The 21,718-nt window shown below is 38.7% G+C and overlaps 1 protein-coding gene across 1 annotated transcript in view; it reads right to left on the reverse strand.

Annotated features, from left to right (window-relative positions):
- Positions 1-4,411: 4,411 nt before the first annotated feature.
- Positions 4,412-21,718, reverse strand: part of LOC106095393 (tyrosine-protein kinase-like otk) — a 57,872-nt gene continuing 40,565 nt past the window's right edge. Inside the window, exons 4-9 of the mRNA XM_013262635.2 lie at positions 15,240-16,171; positions 9,801-10,236; positions 8,890-9,734; positions 5,095-5,252; positions 4,688-5,024; positions 4,412-4,616 (exon numbers count right to left, since the gene is read on the reverse strand). Coding sequence (XP_013118089.1) covers positions 4,524-4,616; positions 4,688-5,024; positions 5,095-5,252; positions 8,890-9,734; positions 9,801-10,236; positions 15,240-16,171 — 2,801 coding nt within the window. The 3' untranslated portion in view covers positions 4,412-4,523. The remainder of the gene's footprint in view (positions 4,617-4,687; positions 5,025-5,094; positions 5,253-8,889; positions 9,735-9,800; positions 10,237-15,239; positions 16,172-21,718) is intronic.

Below are 21,718 nucleotides of genomic sequence, written 5' to 3' on the forward strand. Positions count from 1 at the left end.
TTTTGGAGCCAAGTTTTTGGGGATACGTCTTACAGCACCCTAAAGCAAACTGAACTGAATTTCCGACTATGGCAATATGGAGCTCAAATGAACAGAATTTGTGAGTAAATAACGAATTTGATATCTATTTTCACGACAAAGTGACGGTGGCGCCCCAGCCCCTAAGCACCCTCCAAACGGTTCATACTTACCGACCATGGCAATATAAGGCTCAAATGAAAGAAAACTGGGAGAGGAGCACGAATTTGATATCCATATTTGAGTCGAAATGTCTGAGATGCCACCCTCCCCTAAAAAGCACTTCTCATTACCCCTATTTTCAAATACACCATATCTAGTTGATTGGAAATGTAGCTAAGCTTAGCGGTATCGAGCAGAAAGTCTCAGTGAGAGGTCGGGCGGCACAGGCACTTGCACAAATACTGGTGCTCGATATGACAAGGAGAGTTATTGGCGCCGTTAAATAACCAATAGCCACCCTGTTCTCACGGCGATTAGTCCTTTGGACCGAAGCGAGGTTGCTCATCTATAGGAACTTGACGAGGATCGCCACATCCACATGAAAATGAGTCTACAACAACAACAACCAACATCATGAAAAATACAAAATCCTAATTTTATATATTTTTTACCCATCTTTTTTGTTATGGCTGAGAAAAGTTTCTAATGTAACAAGTCAATCTATTTCTCAATCTACCACAAAGAGTTATTTGTCCACTGTTGCTGGCGAAATTAAAATTGCATTAATAGACATATCAAAAGAACATAATTTTGGTATTTTTCTCTTAAATTACAAATTTTTCCTTGTTTTTGTTTTTGTTCGAAATTTGTATAATAATTTCCAGAACCCTTGGTGTTTAATGCTTATTTCCAAATTTCAATTCGTAGTTGTTTACTTGCCAAAAATTTAAAATAAAATCCAAAATGAATTTTGGAATTTGAGTATTGGATGTCATTAAATGCGCATGTCTTTGGCCATGCAATTTTGTATGGATAAACAAAAGTTTTGGTTTTTGTATTGGATAAAAGCTTTAAAATGCTTTAAAAAGCTTAAAAAGCTCTGAGAAACAAACAATTCTGTTTTAAGACCCAATGTATTATAACAACAATTTAACGGATGGCATTGCCATATCAAAAAAATTCCTATAATCACATAGATAAATAAGATATAGATAAGGGTTTGATAAGGGCTTTCACATAAACTGGTTATTTGGTGCATTTTCTAAATATGCATTATGCATTTCCCATGAAAGAAACTATAGCATAATGCATGTATATAGGGTTTCGGCAGTCTTAGCTTCCAACATGTGTACAAGATCTTTCCTTCTTTTATTATGTCCACCACCATAGCATAGGGGGTATATTCGTCATTTAGTCATTCCGTTGGTAACACATCGAAATCTCAATTTCCGACTCTACAAAGTACATATATTTTGGATCGTTGTAAAATTCTAAGACGATTTCAAGATGTCCGTATGTCTGTCCGTCTTGACAAGAATCGCCACTTTCAGGAACCTACGATATCCCACTGGTAAACCGAGAACGCCACCTTAACTTTTACCTATCTGATATAACCTGATATGATTCCCATATAAACCGATCTCTCGATTTGACTTCCTGAGCCCCTGCAAGCCGCAATTTTTGTCCGATTTGTCTGAAATTTTGCAAATGGTGTTCTGTAATGACTCGCAACAACTGCGCCAAGTACGATTCAAATCGATCAGGAACATTATATAACTCCCATATAAACCGATCTACCGATTTGACTTCTTGAGCCCTTACAAGCCTCGATTTTTATACGATTTGGCTGAAATTTTGCATATAGTGTTCTGTTATGACTCCCAACAACTGCGTCAAGTACGGCGCAGTCGCGGACAATCAGCCTGTATCGAGCATAAAGACTCATTGAGAGGTCGGGCTGCAGTGTCTCATGCATAAATACTGAGTGGCTATGATGCTCGATATGACAAGGCGAGTCATTGGCGCCTTTAGATAACCAATGGCTATCATGTTCCCGAGGCGAACGGTCCTTTGGACTGGAACGAGCTTGCTAACCTACAGGAGCTAGACTAGAGGATCGCCACCTTCAAATATAGACATATGACTACAGCAACAATAACCGCTGATATGTTTTATTATACCCCCCAACATAGGATGGGGGTATACTAATTTCGTCATACTGTTTGTAACACCTCGAAATATTCATCTAAGACCCCATAAAGTATATATATTCTAGATTGTCATGTCATTTTAAGTCGATCTAGCCATGTCCGTCCGTCTGTCGAAAACACGCTAACTTTCGAAGGAGTAAAGCTAGGCGCTTGAAATTTTGCACAAATATTTTCTATTAGTGTAGGTCGGTTGGTATTGTAAATGGGCCAAATCGGTCCATGTTTTGATATAGCTGCCATATAAACCGATCTTGGGTCTTGACTTCTTGAGCCTCTAGAGGGCGCAATTTTCGTCCGATTTAACTGAAATTTTGCACGTATTGTTTTGGTATCACTTCCTACAATTACGCTAAGTATGGTTTACATCGATCCATGTTTTGATATAGCTGCCATATAAACCCATCTTGGATCTTGACTTCTTGAGCCTCTAGAAGGCCCAATTCTTATCCGATTTTATTGAAATTTTGCACGTAGTGTTTTGTTATCATTTCCAACAACTACGCTAAGTATGGTTTACATCGGTCCATGTTTTGATATAGACCGATCTTGGGTCTTGACTTCTTAAGCCTCTAGAGGGCGCAATTCTCATCCGATTTGTCTGAAATTTTGCATGAGGTGTTTTGTTATGACTTTCAACAACTGTGTTAAGTATGGTTTACATCGGTCCATGTTTTGATATAGCTGCCATATAAACTGATCTTGGGTCTTGACTTCTTGAGCCTCTAGAGGGCGCAATTCTCATCCGATTTGTCTGAAATTTTGCATGAGGTGTTTTGTTATGACTTCCAATAACTGTGCTAAGTATGGTGCAAATCAGTTTAAAACCTGATACAGCTGCCATATAAACCGATCGGGGATTTTGACTTTTTGAACCTCTAGAGGGCGCAATTCTCATCCGATTTGGCTGAAATTTTGTACAACTGTTTCTCTTATGACCTTCAACATACATGTCTAATATGGTCTGAATCGATCAATAGCTTGATACACCTCCCATATAAACCATCTCCCGATTTTGCTTCTTGAGCCCCTACAAGGCGCAATTCTTATCCGAATGAACTGAAATATTACACAATGGCCTCTAGAATGTTCAATATTCATTTATGGTCCGAATCGGACTATAACTTGATATAGCTCCATTAGCATAACAGTTCTTATTCAATATTCTTTGTTTGCCTAAAAAGAGATACCGCGCATAGAACTCGACAAATGCGATCCATGGTGGAGGGTATATAAGATTCGGCCCGGTTGAACTTAGCACGCTCTTACTTGTTTTTTTGTTCTCGCCAGGATTCTTACACTGGCTTTCAGCATCATAGATGGATATGCTAAACTCTGCGCTACGGTGGCCTCCGAATATGTGGACTCGCCACCTTAACTCTTAACTATCTGGAGCTAAAATTTCTCTAGACAGCACTATTTTTTGTTGATGTTTTTATTTGGTTAACTCAAAACTTGAAACTTTCTTTACCTACTTGACTAAACAAAAAAACACACACAATGTATTTTTTTTATATATATTTGTTTTGTTGGTTTATATATTTTTGTATAAACTTTTTTTGTTTTATTTAAAATATTATTATTGAAATTGTTTGTTGGGTTATATTGTTTTTACACGCTATAAATGCTTAACTGGTATGAATTTCATGGCCACATACATGTACGCTTCCCTTTTTTTACGCTCTACGGGGGAAATTAGTCCTCATCAACAATTTTGGAAGTCGTTTTTTTCTTTTTCAAAATTAAAACAAACAAAAAAAATATGTACAAGTAGATGATGAGGGTGTGAATGATGAGAGAAGAATAGCTGTACTACGAAACTACTACGATTTACATAATTTAAACTTAAATATAAAAAAACTTTATTTTCTTTTTTATATCGATAATTAAAATGTTATCATTTTCTTAAAATATTTACTTTTTTTTTCATACGCAAAAGGGTTAAAAGTGTTGTACACTTTTTTTTGTAGACCAAAAACAAAAGAAATACTTATTTTTTACATTTAAAAAGAGCAGAAAGTTTTTATACACAATTCAAAATGGGGGGGGGGGGCGGAGGGAGTTTAAGTCTAAAAATGTTTGCTGCTTTCTAAGGTTTTTTGTTATGCATACGCTTGCGTTATGGTTTTTTTTCGTTTTTTTTAATAAATAATTATGTTAATGTGTATGTTTATGCTTATGATGTGATCATTTGTTTAGCAATCTCTAGAAGTTTTTTTTTCATTTCATTCCTTTGCTTTATGAGGCAGTATAAAAAAGACTTAAGTAATTTTTGGCTTTTTTTTCGTTTCGTTTAAACTGGAAAACAAATGCTGGTTTATTCATTCAAATCTGGTTAATACTCTATTTTCCAAGTTATTTGTCCAGACTTTGTATGGCCTTGCTCAAGGCCGAGCCCAGCTGACTAAATGAGGGACGTTCTTTGGGATTAACATTCCAGCAGGAAGACTGAAAATTAGAAAAACGAAAACATTTATCATCACAAGTAATAAATTGGTCCATTTGTCTTTTCGACTTACCAATATCTCCTTTAGACTCTCCGGTGTTGTGTCGGCACACTGCCATTCCAGCTTGCCTGCCTGACTTCGTTGTATCACTTCTTCGTTGCTTAGCTCCTCGAAGGGTATCTTGGTGGCCTGTGTGAATAGTTCCCAGACCACCACGCCAAAGGCGAAAATATCACTTTTCGTGGTGTACTCATCCTCCTGCACACATTCTGGGGCCAGCCATCTTATGGGCAACAAGGTATTGCGATGCTTAAAATATTCCCGATTATATTTGTCCTTGCACAGCGCCGGGTATGAGACCTTAACAATGAAATCACTTGAAATTATGCAATTGCGGGTGGCCAAATCTCTGCAAAAGGTGAAATTACGGATTAAAAACTATAGCTGTTCAACTCTTATGGGGTTGCCTTGCCACTTACTTGTGTATAAATCTCGCACGGTATATGGCATCCATGCCTCGGGCAATTTGATAGGCCACTGCCAAAACTTGACCGGTTTGTAGGGGAGGTGGTGAAGAGGAATTTGTCGAAGTATTCACTTTGCCAGCGGTGGCCAATAGAAATTGTTTGAGATCACCCTAAAGAAGGAAAAGAAAATACATATTAACAACAAATGACATAGCAATCAAAAAAGATCAAAGATCAAGATCAAATCAAAGCAAATCAAATCTATAGGTTGCCCAAAAAGTAATTGCGGATTGTTTTAAAGAAAGTTAATGCATTTTTAATAAAACTAAGAATGAACTTTAATCAAATATACTTTTTTTACACTTTTTTTCTAAAGCAAGCTAAAAGTAACAGCTGATAACTGACAGAAGAAAGAATGCAATTACAGAGTCACAAGCAGTGAAAAAATTTGTCAACGCCGACTATATGAAAAATCCGCAATTACTTTTTGGGCAACCCAATATAAAATGGGCAAACAATTCTGACTTCTAAGGACGCAATAAGTCAAATCAAGGAATAATTTATGCGGCGAACGTGTCGATCTCCGCTAAAAACTATAAATCATTGTATCCGCCCATGTGACGTATGATGAACATTGTCTCAAGGTACATTAGAGCGTATGAGTGTTAGGAATATATTGTGACTCATACGTTTGGTAAACAATCATTAAAAAAAAATGTTCAGTTAACCCTAGACAACAAGTAAAAGCGTGCTAAGTTCGGCCGGATCTTATATACACCTCCACCATGGATCGCATTGGTGGAATTCTTTGAATGATTTTTTCAAATATTGGGTTGCCCAAAAAGTAATTGCGGATTTTTCATATAGTCGGCGTTGACAAATTTTTTCACAGCTTGTGACTCTGTAATTGCATTCTTTCTTCTGTCAGTTATCAGCTGTTACTTTTAGCTTGCTTTAGAAAAAAAGTGTAAAAAAGTATATTTGATTCATTCTAAGATTTATTAAAAATGCATTTACTTCTACTACTGGTAATATTTGTGAGGTACTATGCCATGTAAAACTTATTTCCAAAGAAGTGTCGCACTGCGGCACGCCATTCGGACTCGGCTATAAAAAGGAGGCCCCTTATCATTGAGCATAAATTTGAACTGCACTCATTGATATGTGAAAAGTTTGCTCCTGTTCCTTTGTGGAATGTTCATGGACAAAATTTGCATTTGCAATGCTAGCAACATTTTTGAGGTACTATGCCATGTAAAACTTCTCTCCAAAGAGGTTTCGCACTGCGGCACTGGGTCCACCTCTTCCCGAGAACTCCCACCAAAACTGGACTTATTTACTGACCATAGCAATAAGGGGCTCAAATAAAAGGAATTTGAGAGTAGAAAATGAATCTTATATCGAAATGTGCATCCAAGTGTCCACCCCTCCCCAAAAACACCCTCAAACAGGACAAAGTTACGACCATAGCAAAATGGGGATCAAAAAAAAAGAGGTTTTTTAGAGTAGAACACGAATCTGATATATATTTTCAAATCCAAATCACTGATTAGCTGTCCCATTCCCCAAACAAGTCATGTTTGCTGACTATGGAAAAATTGGGATCAAATGAAAGGTATTTGAATCCCACCCGTCCCACCACCATAACAACCCCCAAATAAGTCGTATTTGCTCACAAAGACAATTTGGATATTCAAGACAGTGGAGCTCGATATTCATAGTTTTTAGGGCCCATACCCCAAACCTGACATATTTGCTGGATTTTGCAATAAGGGGTTTAAATGAATGGTATTTGCGATTAGAAAACGAATTTGATATCCAATTTTGAGACCAATAGCAATATGGGGTTCAAATAAATTACATATTGCTGATATATTTTCAGTGTTAAGTGTTTGGGGGACCACCCTAATCCCCAAAACACCCCTAAATTGGGCATATTTACCGAACATGTCAATGTGAGACTCAAATGAATGGGAAGTAGAGCAAGAAAATTATACCCACTTTCGGATCCAATTTTATGGGGGTCTACCCCTTTCTCAGGGGTCTACCCCACAATTAGGAATTATTTACTGACCATCGCAATATGGGGCTCAAACAAAGGTATTTTGGGAGTAGAATACGAATCTGATATCCAAATGTGGGACAATGTATTTGGGGTACCGCCTCTTCCCCAAAACACCCCCCAAAGGGTACAAATTTACTGACCATGCCAATATGTGGCTCAAATGAAAGGTATCTGATCATTACTTCGAGGTGTTACAAACGGAATGACTAGGTTAGTATATCCCCATCTTTTTTTTTTGAAAAAAAAAAAACGTTGTACAAATTGAATTTTGACAATATTTTGTTAAAATAAAATATATCAACCAATAACTTAAAAAAGTTTACTAAATTTATGATAAAAATATGATTCGGAAAAAACATTGATTTAATTTTCAATGAAAACAAAATTGTGATAAAATTTTATATGAAAAAAAATATAAAATATTGATGAAATTTTCAAAGAAAAAAATATTTGAAAAATTTCTAAAATTTTAAAAAATTTGATAAAAAAAAATATTTTTTTTTAATAATATTTGAAAGTCGAGAATGGAGTGACAATTATTTAAAGAAACTATAAAAATAAAAATTTTAAATTTTATATTAAAAAAAATATAATGCAAATTTAAAAAAAAAAACATTTTACAAAATATTTACTAATTTTTCTTTGAAAAAAAAAAACATTCAAATGTTAATTGAAAAATTGAAATACCTTAAACCTTGTAGACCTCTTTTCATAAGCACCAATTCCCGTGTATCAAGTTACTAAAAGTGTAAAGCGCACTTAAACCCCTCTCTACTCTACACTATACCCGACATTGATTTCCCAATTTTCATTTCTGGTTAAGAATAACTCCACTCGAAATAGTGGCAGCTGTACTTCGTGCTTGTACTTCAAGCGAACAGTACAAGCACAGACTTTCTGGGGTTAATGTCAAGCTCTTTGTTCTTATTTGCCAACAGCACCCTGAGCTAGATCCATAATAGCAGAGAAAAATCTGCCAAACATCACAATGATCTTCTTTTTCTCTCCCTCTCCCTCTCTCCCTCCCCCTATCCCTCCCCCTCTCCCTCCCCCTCTCCCTGTTCCGCTCCATGTCCCTCTCTCTCTCCCTTACCTTCTCCCTTACCCTCTCCCTCCCCCTCTCACTTTCCCATTCCTTTCCCTCTAACTCTCACTTTCACTCTCCCTCTCACTCTCCCATTACTTTTCCCTCTAACTCTCACTTTCACTCTCCCATTCCCTTTCCCTCTAACTCTCACCATCTCAAAAGACCTCTCTCCCTCTCTCTCTCTCTCTTTTACTCTCTAACTCTCACCACCTCAAAAGACCTGCATAACGCAGTAGAGAAGATAAAACCCATCCTTTTTATGTTCTTCACAATGTTGCCAATCAAATCCTCTGCTAGTGATTCATTACTACTTCTTCCTTTCCCAAGTCCCCCACAGGGGGGGGTTATTGACTTAACTTCAGGTTATTCATAGAACCTTTAATGTTCTATCCGGAAATTATCTTCTATGTAGACCATCCCAAAATAAAGGACGGTGGACTAGCGACCACAACAGTCCATCCGGTATTGGTCTTTACTTCAAAGTTTTTTCTTTGGTGAACATTTGTGCCCAATGGTCTTTGTCCATTCAAGTTGGCTTTCTAAGTGCAATCTGAACAAGGTAAGCAATACTAAAGAGAAATCCGCCTCTGACCACAAAGACAAGGTAATCTGCTCTTACAAACATTTTGAAAAAAAAATCCTTAAGTCTACTTACCCAATCCGTGTACTCCAAAACCATGTAATGGGGATCCTTCTCTCTGCACAAACCAAACAATCGTACAACTCCCTTATGAGTCAAGGTGCGGAACATCTCAATTTGTCTTCGAAATTCCTGGCAAGCTGTCTCATCCTTAATCTTATTCAAAGCCTTAACCATAACCAATTTGTATTCCTCAGTGGTGGTGGTATTGGCATTGGTCTCATTATCACTGCTACAGGTCTCCTGTTCCTCTTTGATCTCCTCTATGTCATCCATGGAAGTTTTCGAGCGTCTCTTCTCCACTGTGGTTGAGGTGGTGGCTGCCGATCCATTGCCATTATCACTGTTGCTGTTGCTATTCTTTTCCGTATCGGTGTCCTTATCCTCGGTGGTCTTTATCAGTGAGGATTTGATTTTTCCCACAAACACATCACCGAATTCGCCACGCCCTACTTGCAACATTTCGGTAATGCCTGAACGGGGGAAACTCAATTGATCATAGACATTGGATTTCTTGGAAGTCTTGGAGTGATTGCTGCAGGCAGTGTCGTCAGATTTCTGGGGATCAGTGCCTCCATTGGCCTTGTTGGGATTGTTGTTGCCATTAGTTTTGCGTACCTTGACGGACTTGGATTCGGAGAGGCAAGGTTCATGTTCGGCATTTTTTTCACCACCTTCACCGGCCTCGGGATTATCACGGCCCTCGTTTAAACGAGCCTTGCGGGCCTGACGCCTATAGCGACACCAGATCATCAAACCCACCACCAATATGATATAGGCAAAGGCCACGGACATGGTTATGAGCACCGCACGGGTTATAAGGAAACCCTCCTGGGGCTCCATTTCAACATCAGCGGCAGCTGCAATAGAAAAAACAAAACGGCCATTATTTAGTTTTACTATTTAAATGAGTGTCTTTGACTTACATTTCACTATAAAACGCACTTCCTCGCGCTTTAGACCCGCACTGTTGCCTATGGTGCAGCCATAACTGCCCTCATCCTCTGGCTGTACATTGCGTATCTCGAGTGTGCCATTTTCCAGAAAATGAAAACGCAAACGATCTGTGTTGTTCTCACTCAAATACTGTAAATCCTTATCCCATTGTATGGTAGGCCGGGGATCACCCGTCGCCTGACAATGCATTATGGCCACTCCGGACTCCATGCTTTCGATGGGACCTTCAGGGGCCACCAGAAAACGAGGGGCAACCACCACATTTATGCTTACCGTGGCATTTATTTGGCCCTGCGAATTGATGGCCACACAAGTGTAGTTGCCACGATGTTCGGCGGTAACATTTTTAAAAGTTAAAGTGCCATTAATGTCCTCCAGTGTATCTGGCAAATCATCCTTGAGATCCTGCAAATAGAGAATGAAACATGCAATGACAAATGGGCAAAAAGCAGCAACCAACAACAAAAAAAGCCCTTGAAACTTTTTCGACAATAACCGAGACAATGGCAAAAAACCAGGCGGAAACAAACTTCAAGTTAATAAGAGTTGACCCCTCTCAAACCTCCTCTCCCCCCCCTCCCCCCAACATAACATGCAACTCACACTTTTGTGGCACTCTATGGTTTCCTGCCGGGGGCATCAAACACTTTGCAACCATTGTCGTTGGTCAATGACTTGTTATATTTGTTGTTGCCAACAATAGCTTCAACAAGCATAACAACAACAAAAACAAATGCACACCCATCCAGACACACACACAGCAACACACACACACACACTCTGTCTCTAGCATACCACTTCAGCGGCAATATTTGCCAATGTAGCGATGATGACTTTAGTAAACTCTTTAAAGTATTTATCTTTCCAAGTATAATGTTCAAATAAAACTAATTTTGTGCCATTTTCTTTTCCCTGTCTTCACTTTGAACTGTTCTCTCCTGCAGATTTTTGTTTTCCATCTCCCATAGACTCCGCTTAAGTAGTTTATGGTTCGTTTAAGGTTCGATGGCACTGTGGTTCAGCAGGAGGGTAGAAATGATCAATTAAGGGCACATCTAAGTGCACACAAGATACTCCGAAGTTGGGTCACGTAAAGGTAAGCTTTTTTAGCAGACTAGTCAAGAGGGAAGCTGTACGTATAACAATCTTTGGTAAGTTTTAAACTTTAAATAACAGTTTTTGTTAATTGGTTGGTATGGGTAATAATAACTTGCTGGACAATGGTGATTAGAAAAGGAGGCCACCGTAGAGCAGAGGTTAGCATGTCGACCTGGCCAGAACATCAGAATACAATTTTCAGTGGTGGTTATCCCCTTCTAGGGCTGGCGACATGTGTGAGGAACTATGCCAATTGAAAAAATGGTATGTCAACCATGTAAAAACTACTCTCCAAAGAAGTGTCGCACTGCAGCACTCCGTTCGGACTCGGCTATAAAAGGATTTGTTGTATTGATAAGGAAATGTTGTGAATCATACTTTGTATGCATGTATTTAAAAAAAAAATTTCTTAACAATTTTTGTTAAAAATATAATTTTGACCAAATTGTATAACAAACACAATGTTTGGTTGTGTCGAATCTTGGAACCCACCACAATGGACTCTCCTAAAATATAGGAGCTATATCTGGTTATAGATCGAATTGGAACTTACTTGGCGCAGTTGTTGAGAGTCATAACAGAACACTACATGCAAAATTTCGCACAGATGTTGGGAGTCTTAACAGAACACAATGTGCCAAATTTCGGACAAATTGGATAAAAATGCGAATTCCAGGGGCTTAAAAATTCAAATCGGAAGATCGGTTTATATGAGAGCTATATCATGTTGTTGACCGATTTGGACCGTATTTGGCACAGTTGTTGAAAGTCATAACAAAACATCACGTGCTAAATAGGATAAAAATTGCGGCTTCCAGGGGCTCAAGAAGTCAAATCGGGAGATCGGTTTATATGGGAGCTATATCAGGTTATAAACCGATTTGAACCGCACTTCGCACAGTTATTGGAAATCATGGCAGAACACTATGTGCAAAATTTCAGGCAAATCGGACAAAAATTGCGGCTTCCAGGGGCTCAAGAAGTCAAATCGGGAGATCGGTTTATATGGGAGCTATATCAGGTTATAGCCCGGTTTGGACCGTACTTAACACAGTTATTGGAAATCATGGCAGAACACCATGTGCAAAATTTCAGCCATATCGGACAAAAATTGCGGCTTCCAGTTGCTCTAGAAGTCAAATCGGGAGATCGGTTTATATGGGAGCTATATCAGGTTATAGCCCGATTTGAACCGTACTTCGCACAGTTGTTGGAAATCATGGCAGAACACTATGTGCAAAGTTTCAGCCTAATCGGATAAAAATGGCGGCTTATAAGGACTCAAGAAGTCAAATCGGGAGATCGGTTTATATGGAAGCTATATCAGGTTATAGACCGATTTGAACCGTACTTGGCACAGTAGTTGGGAGTCATAACAGAACACTATGCGCAAAATTTCAGCCTAATCGGATAAAAATGGCGGCTTATAAGGACTCAAGAAGTCAAATCGGGAGATCGGTTTATATGGAAGCTATATCAGGTTATAGACCGATTTGAACCGTACTTGGCACAGTAGTTGGGAGTCATAACAGAACACTATGTGCAAAATTTCAGTCAAATCGGGCAAAAATTGCTGCTTCCAGGGGCTCAAGAAGTCAAATCGGGAGATCGGTTTATATGGGAGCTATATCAGGTTATAGACCGATTTGAACCGTACTTCGCACAGTTGTTGGAAGTAATAACGGAACACTATGTGCAAAATTTCAGTTTAATCGGACAAAAATTGCGGCTTCCAGAGGCTCAAGAATTCAAAACGTGAGAACGGTATATATGGGAACTATATCCAAATCTGAACCGATATGGCCCATTTGGACCTACATCAATATTAAGTATCTGTGCCAAATTTCAAGTAGCTATCTCTACGCGTTCGACCGCTATTGTGATTTCGAAAGACGGACGGACGGGCATGGCTAGTTCGACTCAGAATGTCGAGACGATCAAGAATATATATACTTTATGGGTCATAGGTCAATATTTCGAGGTGTTACAAACCCCCATCCTATGGTGATGGGTGTAAAAATCAGTTTGTGTTTGTTTGTTTGTGTGTTCCTTATGGACTCAAAAACGGCTGAACCGATTTTCATGAAATTTTCACTGATGGTGCATAATGACCCCTAGATGAAACTAGGGTACTACATTTTTGATATCTGAAGGGGGGCGAACCCTCCCCCTTACCCTAATTTTCAGAAACACCAGATCTCGGTGATGGGTGGTACTATTTAAGCGAAATTTTGTGGTTACTTTATAACCTAAAAAAACAAATTTTTGTATCCAAATTTCGGATGGGGTACCTAGGTGGGCGCCCCTTCCCCAAAATCTACCAAATATATATTTAGACCAATCACTACAATATGGGTCTCAAATGAAAGGTATTTAAGATAAGAAAACGTATCTGATATCCAATAGTCGGACCAAGTGTTAGGGGGACCATCCCAACCCCCAAAACACCCCTAAATCGAACATATTTACCGACCATGGCAATATGGGACTCAAATGAAAGGTATTTGCGAGTAGAATACGAATCTGATATCCAAATGCGGAACCAAGCGTTTTGGTTCCGCATTTGGATATCAGAACAAATTTTGGTAACCAAATTTCGGATGGGGTACCTAGGGGGGCGCCCCTTCCCCAAAACCTCCCAAATATATATTTAGACCAATCACTACAATATGGGTCTCAAATGAAAGGTAGTTAGGATAAGAAAACGTATCTGATATTCAATAGTCGGACCAAGTGTTAGGGGCACCACCCCAACCCCCAAAACACCCCTAAATCGAACATGTTTACCGACCATGGCAATATGGGATTCAAATGAAGGGTATTTGCGAGTAGAATACGAATCTGATATCCAAATGGGGAACCAAGTGTTTTGGTTCCGCATTTGGATATCAGATTAGTATTCCCCAAAAACACCCCTCAAAGAGGATTTATATACTGACCATCGCAATATGGGGCTTAAATAAAAGGTATTTGAGTGTAGAATATGAATCTGATATCCAAATGTGCAACCAAGTGTTTGTGGGGCCGCCCCTCCCCAAAAACACCCCCCAAAGAGGACAAATTTCCGACCATAGCAATATAGGGCTCAAATGAAAGGTCTTTGGGAGTAAAGCACAAATCTGATATCAATATTCGGGAAAAAGTGTCTATGGGACCACCCCACCCCCCTAAAACACCACCCAAATAGGACGTATATGCTGACCATTGCAATATGGGGCTCAAATAAGAGGTATTTTGGAGAAGAACACGTATCTGATTTATATTTTCGGGGCCAAGTCACTGAGTGGCCAGCCCATCCCCCAAAACACCCCCTAGCCGGACATGTTTGCCGACTATGAAAATATGGGTCTTAAATAAAAGGTATTTGGGAGTAGACCACGAATTTGACCAACTGTCTAAGGGACGTCCCACCACCATAACAACCCCCAAGTAGGACTTATTTGCTTACCAAGACAGTTTGGGTCTTCAAGATAGTTCAGCTCGATATTGATAGTTTTTAGGGTCCATACCAACAAACGGACATATTTGGTGACTTTTGCAATAAGGGGTTTAAATAAAAGCTACTTGAGATTAAAAAACGAATTTGACATCCAAATTCGAGGCAAATGGTAATATGGGGTTTAAGTAGAGCACGATGCTGACATATTTATCGGGGCTAAGTGTTTGGGGGACCACCCCACTCATCAAAACACCCCTAAATAGGGCATATTTTAAGACCATGTCAATATGGGGCTCAAATGAAAGATATTGGAGAGAAGAGTACGAAATTGATACCCACTTTTGGGACCAATTATCTGGAGGGGTACCTCTTTCCAAAAATACCCCACAAGCAGCAATTATTTACTAGCCATCGCAATATGGGGCTCAAAAAAAGGTATTTGGGAGTAGAATGCGAATTTTATATCCAAATGTGGGACCATGGGGCACCTCCCATTCCCCAAAACACCCCCCAAAGGGTGAAAATTTACCGACCATGCCAATATGTGTCTCAAATGAAAGGTATTTGAGATTAGAAAACTAATTTTTTTCACCTCAAAGTCTTTTCATATTTTTCCTCACACTTTTTTTTCATAAACTTTTTACTACCCTAATGCCACTGTTTCCCAATACACCTGCTACTTATGACCGTCGCATACGATAACAACTTTAAACCCCAAAACTTAACAGGAAGCGTATCAATATACAAAACAACAGAAAAAAACTAAAGCCACCTCATAGTTGAGCAAGGGGAGTGAGAAAAAAGATAAAAGAAAGTAGAATAATAAAAAAAAACTCAACAACAACAACAACACAACGCAGCAACAACTCACCTTAAGCCATTTCACTTGGGGCACTGGTGTGCCCTGGGCTTTGCAATGGACTTTGCCCACCGAACCTAATTCGAGATTTTTCGAAGTAGGCTGTGGCATGAATTTCAATTGTTCAATGACTTGCAGTTCACCTGACTCCGAGCTAATGGGACGATAGCCCTCCACCACCACCTGGCAAACATATTGGCCAGCATCGCTGGCAATGACACTGGCAAATACCAGCGATCCATTATCTTTGGCTATGGAAACGCGTGTATCCTCACGTAGCATGGGATCCTTGTTGGCATCCAAAGAACGTTGGCCCACCGACGACGCGGAGCTGCTGGCCCCACCACCATTCAATTCTATTTGCCGTATGATTTTGCCATCCTTACGCCAACGAAGTATAATTTCGCTTGAGCCATCTGCTGTTTTCAAATATTTTTCCGCTATGGCATATTGACAGAATAGTTCGGCCGCATCGTTCTCCTTAACGGTGGCACGTTTCACAGGACCCCGGGTTATTTGCACATCCTCGGCCATGGGCAATTTATCATCGTTGCCCAGACCGGGGGAATTGTCACCTCGTTTGCCGCGACACAAAAACATATCCTTCATGCCTTCGGGCATTATGTAGTTCTTCTTCAGGCGAGGCATGCAATTGCCCGAATCCTTAACACTGGACCACTTGAGTATGTAGCCCTTGCGGCTCATCACTCGGCCGGCTGCATTGGAGGCTATGCAACGATAGAGGCCGGTATCCTGGCCGGTGGGATTGCGTATGATTAAACGATTCTCCTGCAATTCGATATTTTGTAGGGAGCTTAATTTTTCACTATTGCGAAACCATTCAATTTCCAATAGCCCATCCCCAGATGAGGCCTCCACATGGCATTTGAGTATGACTTCGTGTTGATAATTGGCCAGCAATTGCACATTAGCGGTCTGTATCCCTGTAAATGGGCGAAAACAAAAACCAGAAAAGAAACGATTATAAGTGGTGTGGACAATAGCACAGGGGATTATTTTCAATAGTCAGCATCAGCATTAGAGAGGTAAGTTTATGGTCAATATTGCTTTTTATATACTCTCATATATTTGCAAAGTTGTTAAAAAGCATTTTGGAATATTGTAAAAAAGGGGGGAGAGCAAAAAGAAACAAAACTCTGACATAGGCAAGGGTATGGTATACATATGAGAGCATCTCATTCGTACAAATTGATCAGTATATGGCAAGCAGTTGTCTTTTTATTGGCACAATAACCCAAAACCTCAGATTTTTCACAGGATGTCTATACCATTGGTTTTCCTTAAACTTTTGCATTCCTCATTTTAAATCAATTTCTTCTTTAAGGTAAAAACCTTCTTATATACAGGGTGGCTGATGAAAGCCGCTACCAAAAAAAAATGTAATAACTTTTTTTCTATTTAATAATAATAATTTAATAATTAATTTAATTAATTAATTAATTAATTTAATTAATAATAATTTAATAATTAATTTAATAATTTAATTTAACATGAATAAAAGAAAAATGTATTCCATACACCGAAAAAAAAATGTAGCAATATTCATCATTGTAGCAATATTCATCAGCCACCCTGTATGACTCCTTTTCCTTCCTAACCAACTAAAATCGACACCATTCCATAATTTCATCACTTATTCCTTTAAATTTGTTTGCAATAAATTGCCTTAAGCCAAGTGACAATTCCATGGAATGTGCCATATAACCAAATACTATGTGTGTGAATTCGTATATGCATATGTGTGTGTGTGTGTGTGTGTGGTTTTTGCAACTTTTTTAACTTGCTTATGCATACGCATACATAAATAATTTTAATAATCCTTAATGCAACATCATTTTCATAAATTTAGCTGAGCCACAAACAAACCAACCGCAGATGTTGTTAATAACCACAGCGACATTGGCAGCAGGTTCGAGATTACATCGCTTGCATATATAATTCAGTTTTAATCGCTTAAATAGTTTAATTTTAGTTATTTAATGTACTCTAGGTAAATGGGAAATAAAACCACAGAGGCGATGGGGTTGGTTATATTGAGTGAAATGAAGTGATAAGTTTAAACTACCGTATTTTATTCAAAATTAACAACTGAAAATTTAAAACAAAGAAGCCTCTACACCTCATATGGTTGAAAAATCTTCTAACCAAAAGCGAAACGCGTCCCATAGTGGTTGGTGGTGGTGTAATTTACGGCTTTCCTTATCTATTGCAAAAATCTCCAATCATTAAGCTCGTCTCGATAGAGAAACAAACGAAACAAGTAAAAGAGTGCTAAGTTCGGTAGCGCCGAATCTTGGAAACCCTCCACCCTGGACTCTGCTAAAATATAGGAGCTATATCTGGTCATAGACCGATTTGAACCGTACCTGACACAGTTGTTGGAAGTCATAAAAGAACACTACGGCTTTTAAGGGCTCAAGAATTTATATGGGAGCTTTATCAGGTTATAAATCGATTCGGACCGTACTTGGCACAGTTTTTGGAAGTCTTAACAGAGCACTGCAGGCAAAATTTCAGCCAAATCGGACAAAAATTGTGCTTTTAAGGGCTCAAGAAGTCAAATCGGGAGTTCGATAGCTGTATCAGGTTATAGACCGATTCGGACAATACTTGGCACAGTCATAAGGAAGTCATAGCAGAACTTCCTAAATCGCATGAAAATTGAGGCTTCCAGGGTCACAAGAGGTCAAATCAGGAGATCGGTTTATATGGGAGCTATATTATAGACCGATTTGGACCGTACTTGGCACAATTGTTGGAAGTCATATCAAAATATTACATTCTAAATTTCAACCAAATCGGATTAAAATTGAGGCTTCCAGACGTTCAAGAAGTCAAATCGGGAGTTCGGTTTATATGGGAATGTATATATACTTTCTATTTGGGTGGTGTTATCAAGGTGGGGTGGCCTATTAGACGCTTTTTACCGAATATTGATATCAAATTTCTGCTTTACTCCCAAAGACCTTTTATTTGAGCCCCATATTGCTATGGTCCTTAATTTGTCCTCTTTAGGGGATGTTTTCGGGGAAGGGGTGGACCACCAGAAACTTGGTCCCACATTTGGATTCGAATTCTACTCTCAAATACCTTTTCTTGGAGACCCATATTGCCATGGTCAGTAAATAAGTGCTGTTTGGCGGGGTGTTTTGGGGAAGGGGTGGACCTCCAGAAAATCGGGCGTACATTTGGAAGTCAGCTTCATTTGAGTCCCATATTGCCATGGTCGATAAATAAGTCCGATTTAGGGGTGTTTTGGGTGTTGGGGTGGTCCCCTAAAACACCTGGTCCCACAATTGGATATCGGATATGTTTCCTACTCTTAAATATCTCTCATTTGAGTCCCATATTGTCGTGATTGGTCCCTATATATATGTGGTAGGTTTTGGGGATGGGGCGGCCCCCTTAGGTACCCCATCCAAAATTTGGATACCAAATTTTTGTTTTTAGATTACTACGAATACAAAATTTCGCTTAAATCGCACCACCCATTTCCGAGATCAGGCGTTTCTGAAAATTAGTGTAAAGGGGGAGGGTCCGCCCCCTTTCGGATATCAAAAAAAGTTGTACCTTATTTTCACTACGGGGTCATTATGTACCATTTGTGAAAAATGGTTCAGCCATTTTTGAGTCTATAAGGAACACACGAACAAACAAACAATAAACCGACAAACAAACACAAATTGATTTTTATGCCCTCCACCATAGTATGGGGATATACTAATTTCATCATTCCGTTTGTAACACCTCGAAATATTCGTCTAAGACCCATGTCCGTCCGTCTGTCGAAAGCATGCTAACTTTCGAAGGAATAAAGCTAGGTGCTTAAAATTTTCCACAAATACTTCTTATTATCATATATTATATTCTAGATCGGTTGTGATTGTAAATTGGCGATATCGGCCCACGTTTTGATATTGCTGCTCAGTAAGGGCGCAATTCTTATCCGATTTGGCAGAAATTTGGCACATATCGTTTTGGTATGACATCCAACAACTGTGCCGAGTATGGTCTTAATCAGTTCCTATCCTGATATAGATGCCAGTGCGCAATTCTTATCCGATTTAGCTGAAATTTTGCACATTTCGTTTTGGTATGACTTCCAACAACAGTGCCAAGTACGGCCCAAATCGGTATATAACCTGATATAGCTCCCATATAAACCGATCTCCCGATTTGACTTCTTGAGCTCCTGGAAACCACAATTTTTGTTCAATTTGGCTAAAACTTTGCATGTATTGTTCTATTATAACTTCAAACAAATCCGTCTAGTACGGCTCAAATAAGTGTTTAACCTGATATAGCTCCCATACAAACCGATCTCCCGATTTGATTTTTTTCAGCCCTTAGAAGCCGCAATTTTTGTTCGATTTGGCTGAAATTTTGCATGTGGTGTTCTGTTACGACTTCCAACATCTGTGCCAAGTACTGTTCAAATCAGTCTATAATCTAATATAGCTCTCTTGTAAACCGATCTCTCGATCATCCTTGTTCGGTTCCTAAAATCTTTAATTTTTGCTGGTTTGACAGAAATTTTATATGTACAATAAAATTATGCCGTTCAACTAAATTTATTTTGCATAAATTTTTAGCAGAATCCATGATGGTGTGTTCCCAAGATTCGGCCCAGCCGAACTTAGTACGCTTTTACTTGTTTTATTTATTTTCTGTATTTTTCTTTCATTCTGTCTTATGCTTTCTCCTAATTGCTAATCAAAAATGGTTTTGTAAACTTTGTAAATCCTTAAAATCTTAAATTATTCAAGTTGTTTTCCCTTCTTCATATTTTAAGTGTCACAATTATATTTCTGTTCCCCAACCCCCACCTTTATCATGAAAATCTGCACTTCATAACTCTCATTATTCCACTGAGAGTCTGTCAAAACAACTTCACATATCTTGCTATTTAACATTTATTCTAAATTACTTTTCACATTCACACAATGACAGTAGGGCCTGTGTGGCACATGTCATTTATGGCAGTGCACAGCACAGCAACGCAACGGAACCCTAAACCACACTCCCAAAACATACACACACACACACTCACACCAACCTTTATTCACAACTGTCATGGCCCAAGGGGCTACATCTACTGCATTCTGTTTTTTTTATATTTTTTTACAATGTGCACCTTGTTGAGGCAAAATAAGCGCACAAATTGCAGAATGGTGCTGCTAATGGTAAGTTTTAAGATTATTTTTTGCCATTGCTAACTCTACAACATCACCCTCAGCAGCCGCAGCAGCAGCAGCAACATACTTGCACATTTGCTTAAAACATACAAAAACATACCATGAATGCTTAAATATTGCTCCTCAATGTATGGCCCTGAGTCTGCATGGCGGAGTTTTGTTAGCTTTAGCTCATCTCCTCCTCGCCTTTTGCAAACATTTCTTGGATTTGTTTTCCAATAAATGAAATTTTCGCCTGCAGGCCCCAGCAACATTGCAATGGTGTTGGCCCCCTCTCTCTCTCTCTCACTCTCCTGGTGTTGCAATTGTACTGGCATTCATGACATTTGCGATTGTTATGGAAATGCATTAAGTGCAATTTATTGTACGCTTAAACTATTTTTTGTTTTGTTTTTTTTTTTTTTTTTATTTAGTTCCCATCAGCATTTGCACGTATATGTGTGTATATGTATGTGTGTGTTTATACTGCTAGTGTTTTTATTGTTGCTATAGCCGATGAAGGCTTAGAGTTCGTTCGACTGTGCACAAGAGTTCAAGTTGGCCCTGGCTCTGACTGTGGCTGTAGCCCTAGCACGACAAAGTTCTATGGCTGTTATTAACACTCTGTAAACTAAAACAAAACATAAACCATAATGAATGGCAGATGAGTACGTGCCAAGAGGGGAGAGCGCCAATAACATCTGCATGCCTATGCAAATACAAACTCACGAGTGGTTTACACACAAGCACAGATAGTTGTTGGGTTTGTTCAACAATTTAAAGCAGAGGCCTTTCGATAATTTGCAGCTATTAAAGTTGAAGTTATATGTTTCTCTTGATTGTTTACATTTCATTAAGAGATTAAAAAGAAAGAGAGAGCGTAAGAGAGATATACAATTTAAGTAAAATAAAATACAAACATTTAAAAATAAGACCAAAGTAGATGGCCCATAAATACATTGCAAAATTCAGACAAAATTATTAATATCTAATTCTAAAATTATTAATATTATAAAATAAAACAAGTAAAAGCGTGCTAAGTTCGGTACATATTTTAGAGGTCATAAAATTTGGTACATATTTAAGAGGTCATAAAAGAAAGCACTGTGCAAAATTTCAGCTAAATTGTTATTACGCCCTCTAGAGGCTCAATAAGTTAAATCGGGGGATCAGTTTATATGGGAGCTATATCAGTTTATAGACCGATTCAGACCATATTTAGCAAGTTTGTTAGAGGTCATGGATTAAGTAAGTTTAAGATGCAAAAAAAATAGATGTAAAAATAATAATTTTTAT

This window comes from Stomoxys calcitrans, chromosome 5 (genome assembly GCF_963082655.1).
Source record: "Stomoxys calcitrans chromosome 5, idStoCalc2.1, whole genome shotgun sequence".
Lineage (NCBI taxonomy): Eukaryota > Metazoa > Arthropoda > Insecta > Diptera > Muscidae > Stomoxys > Stomoxys calcitrans.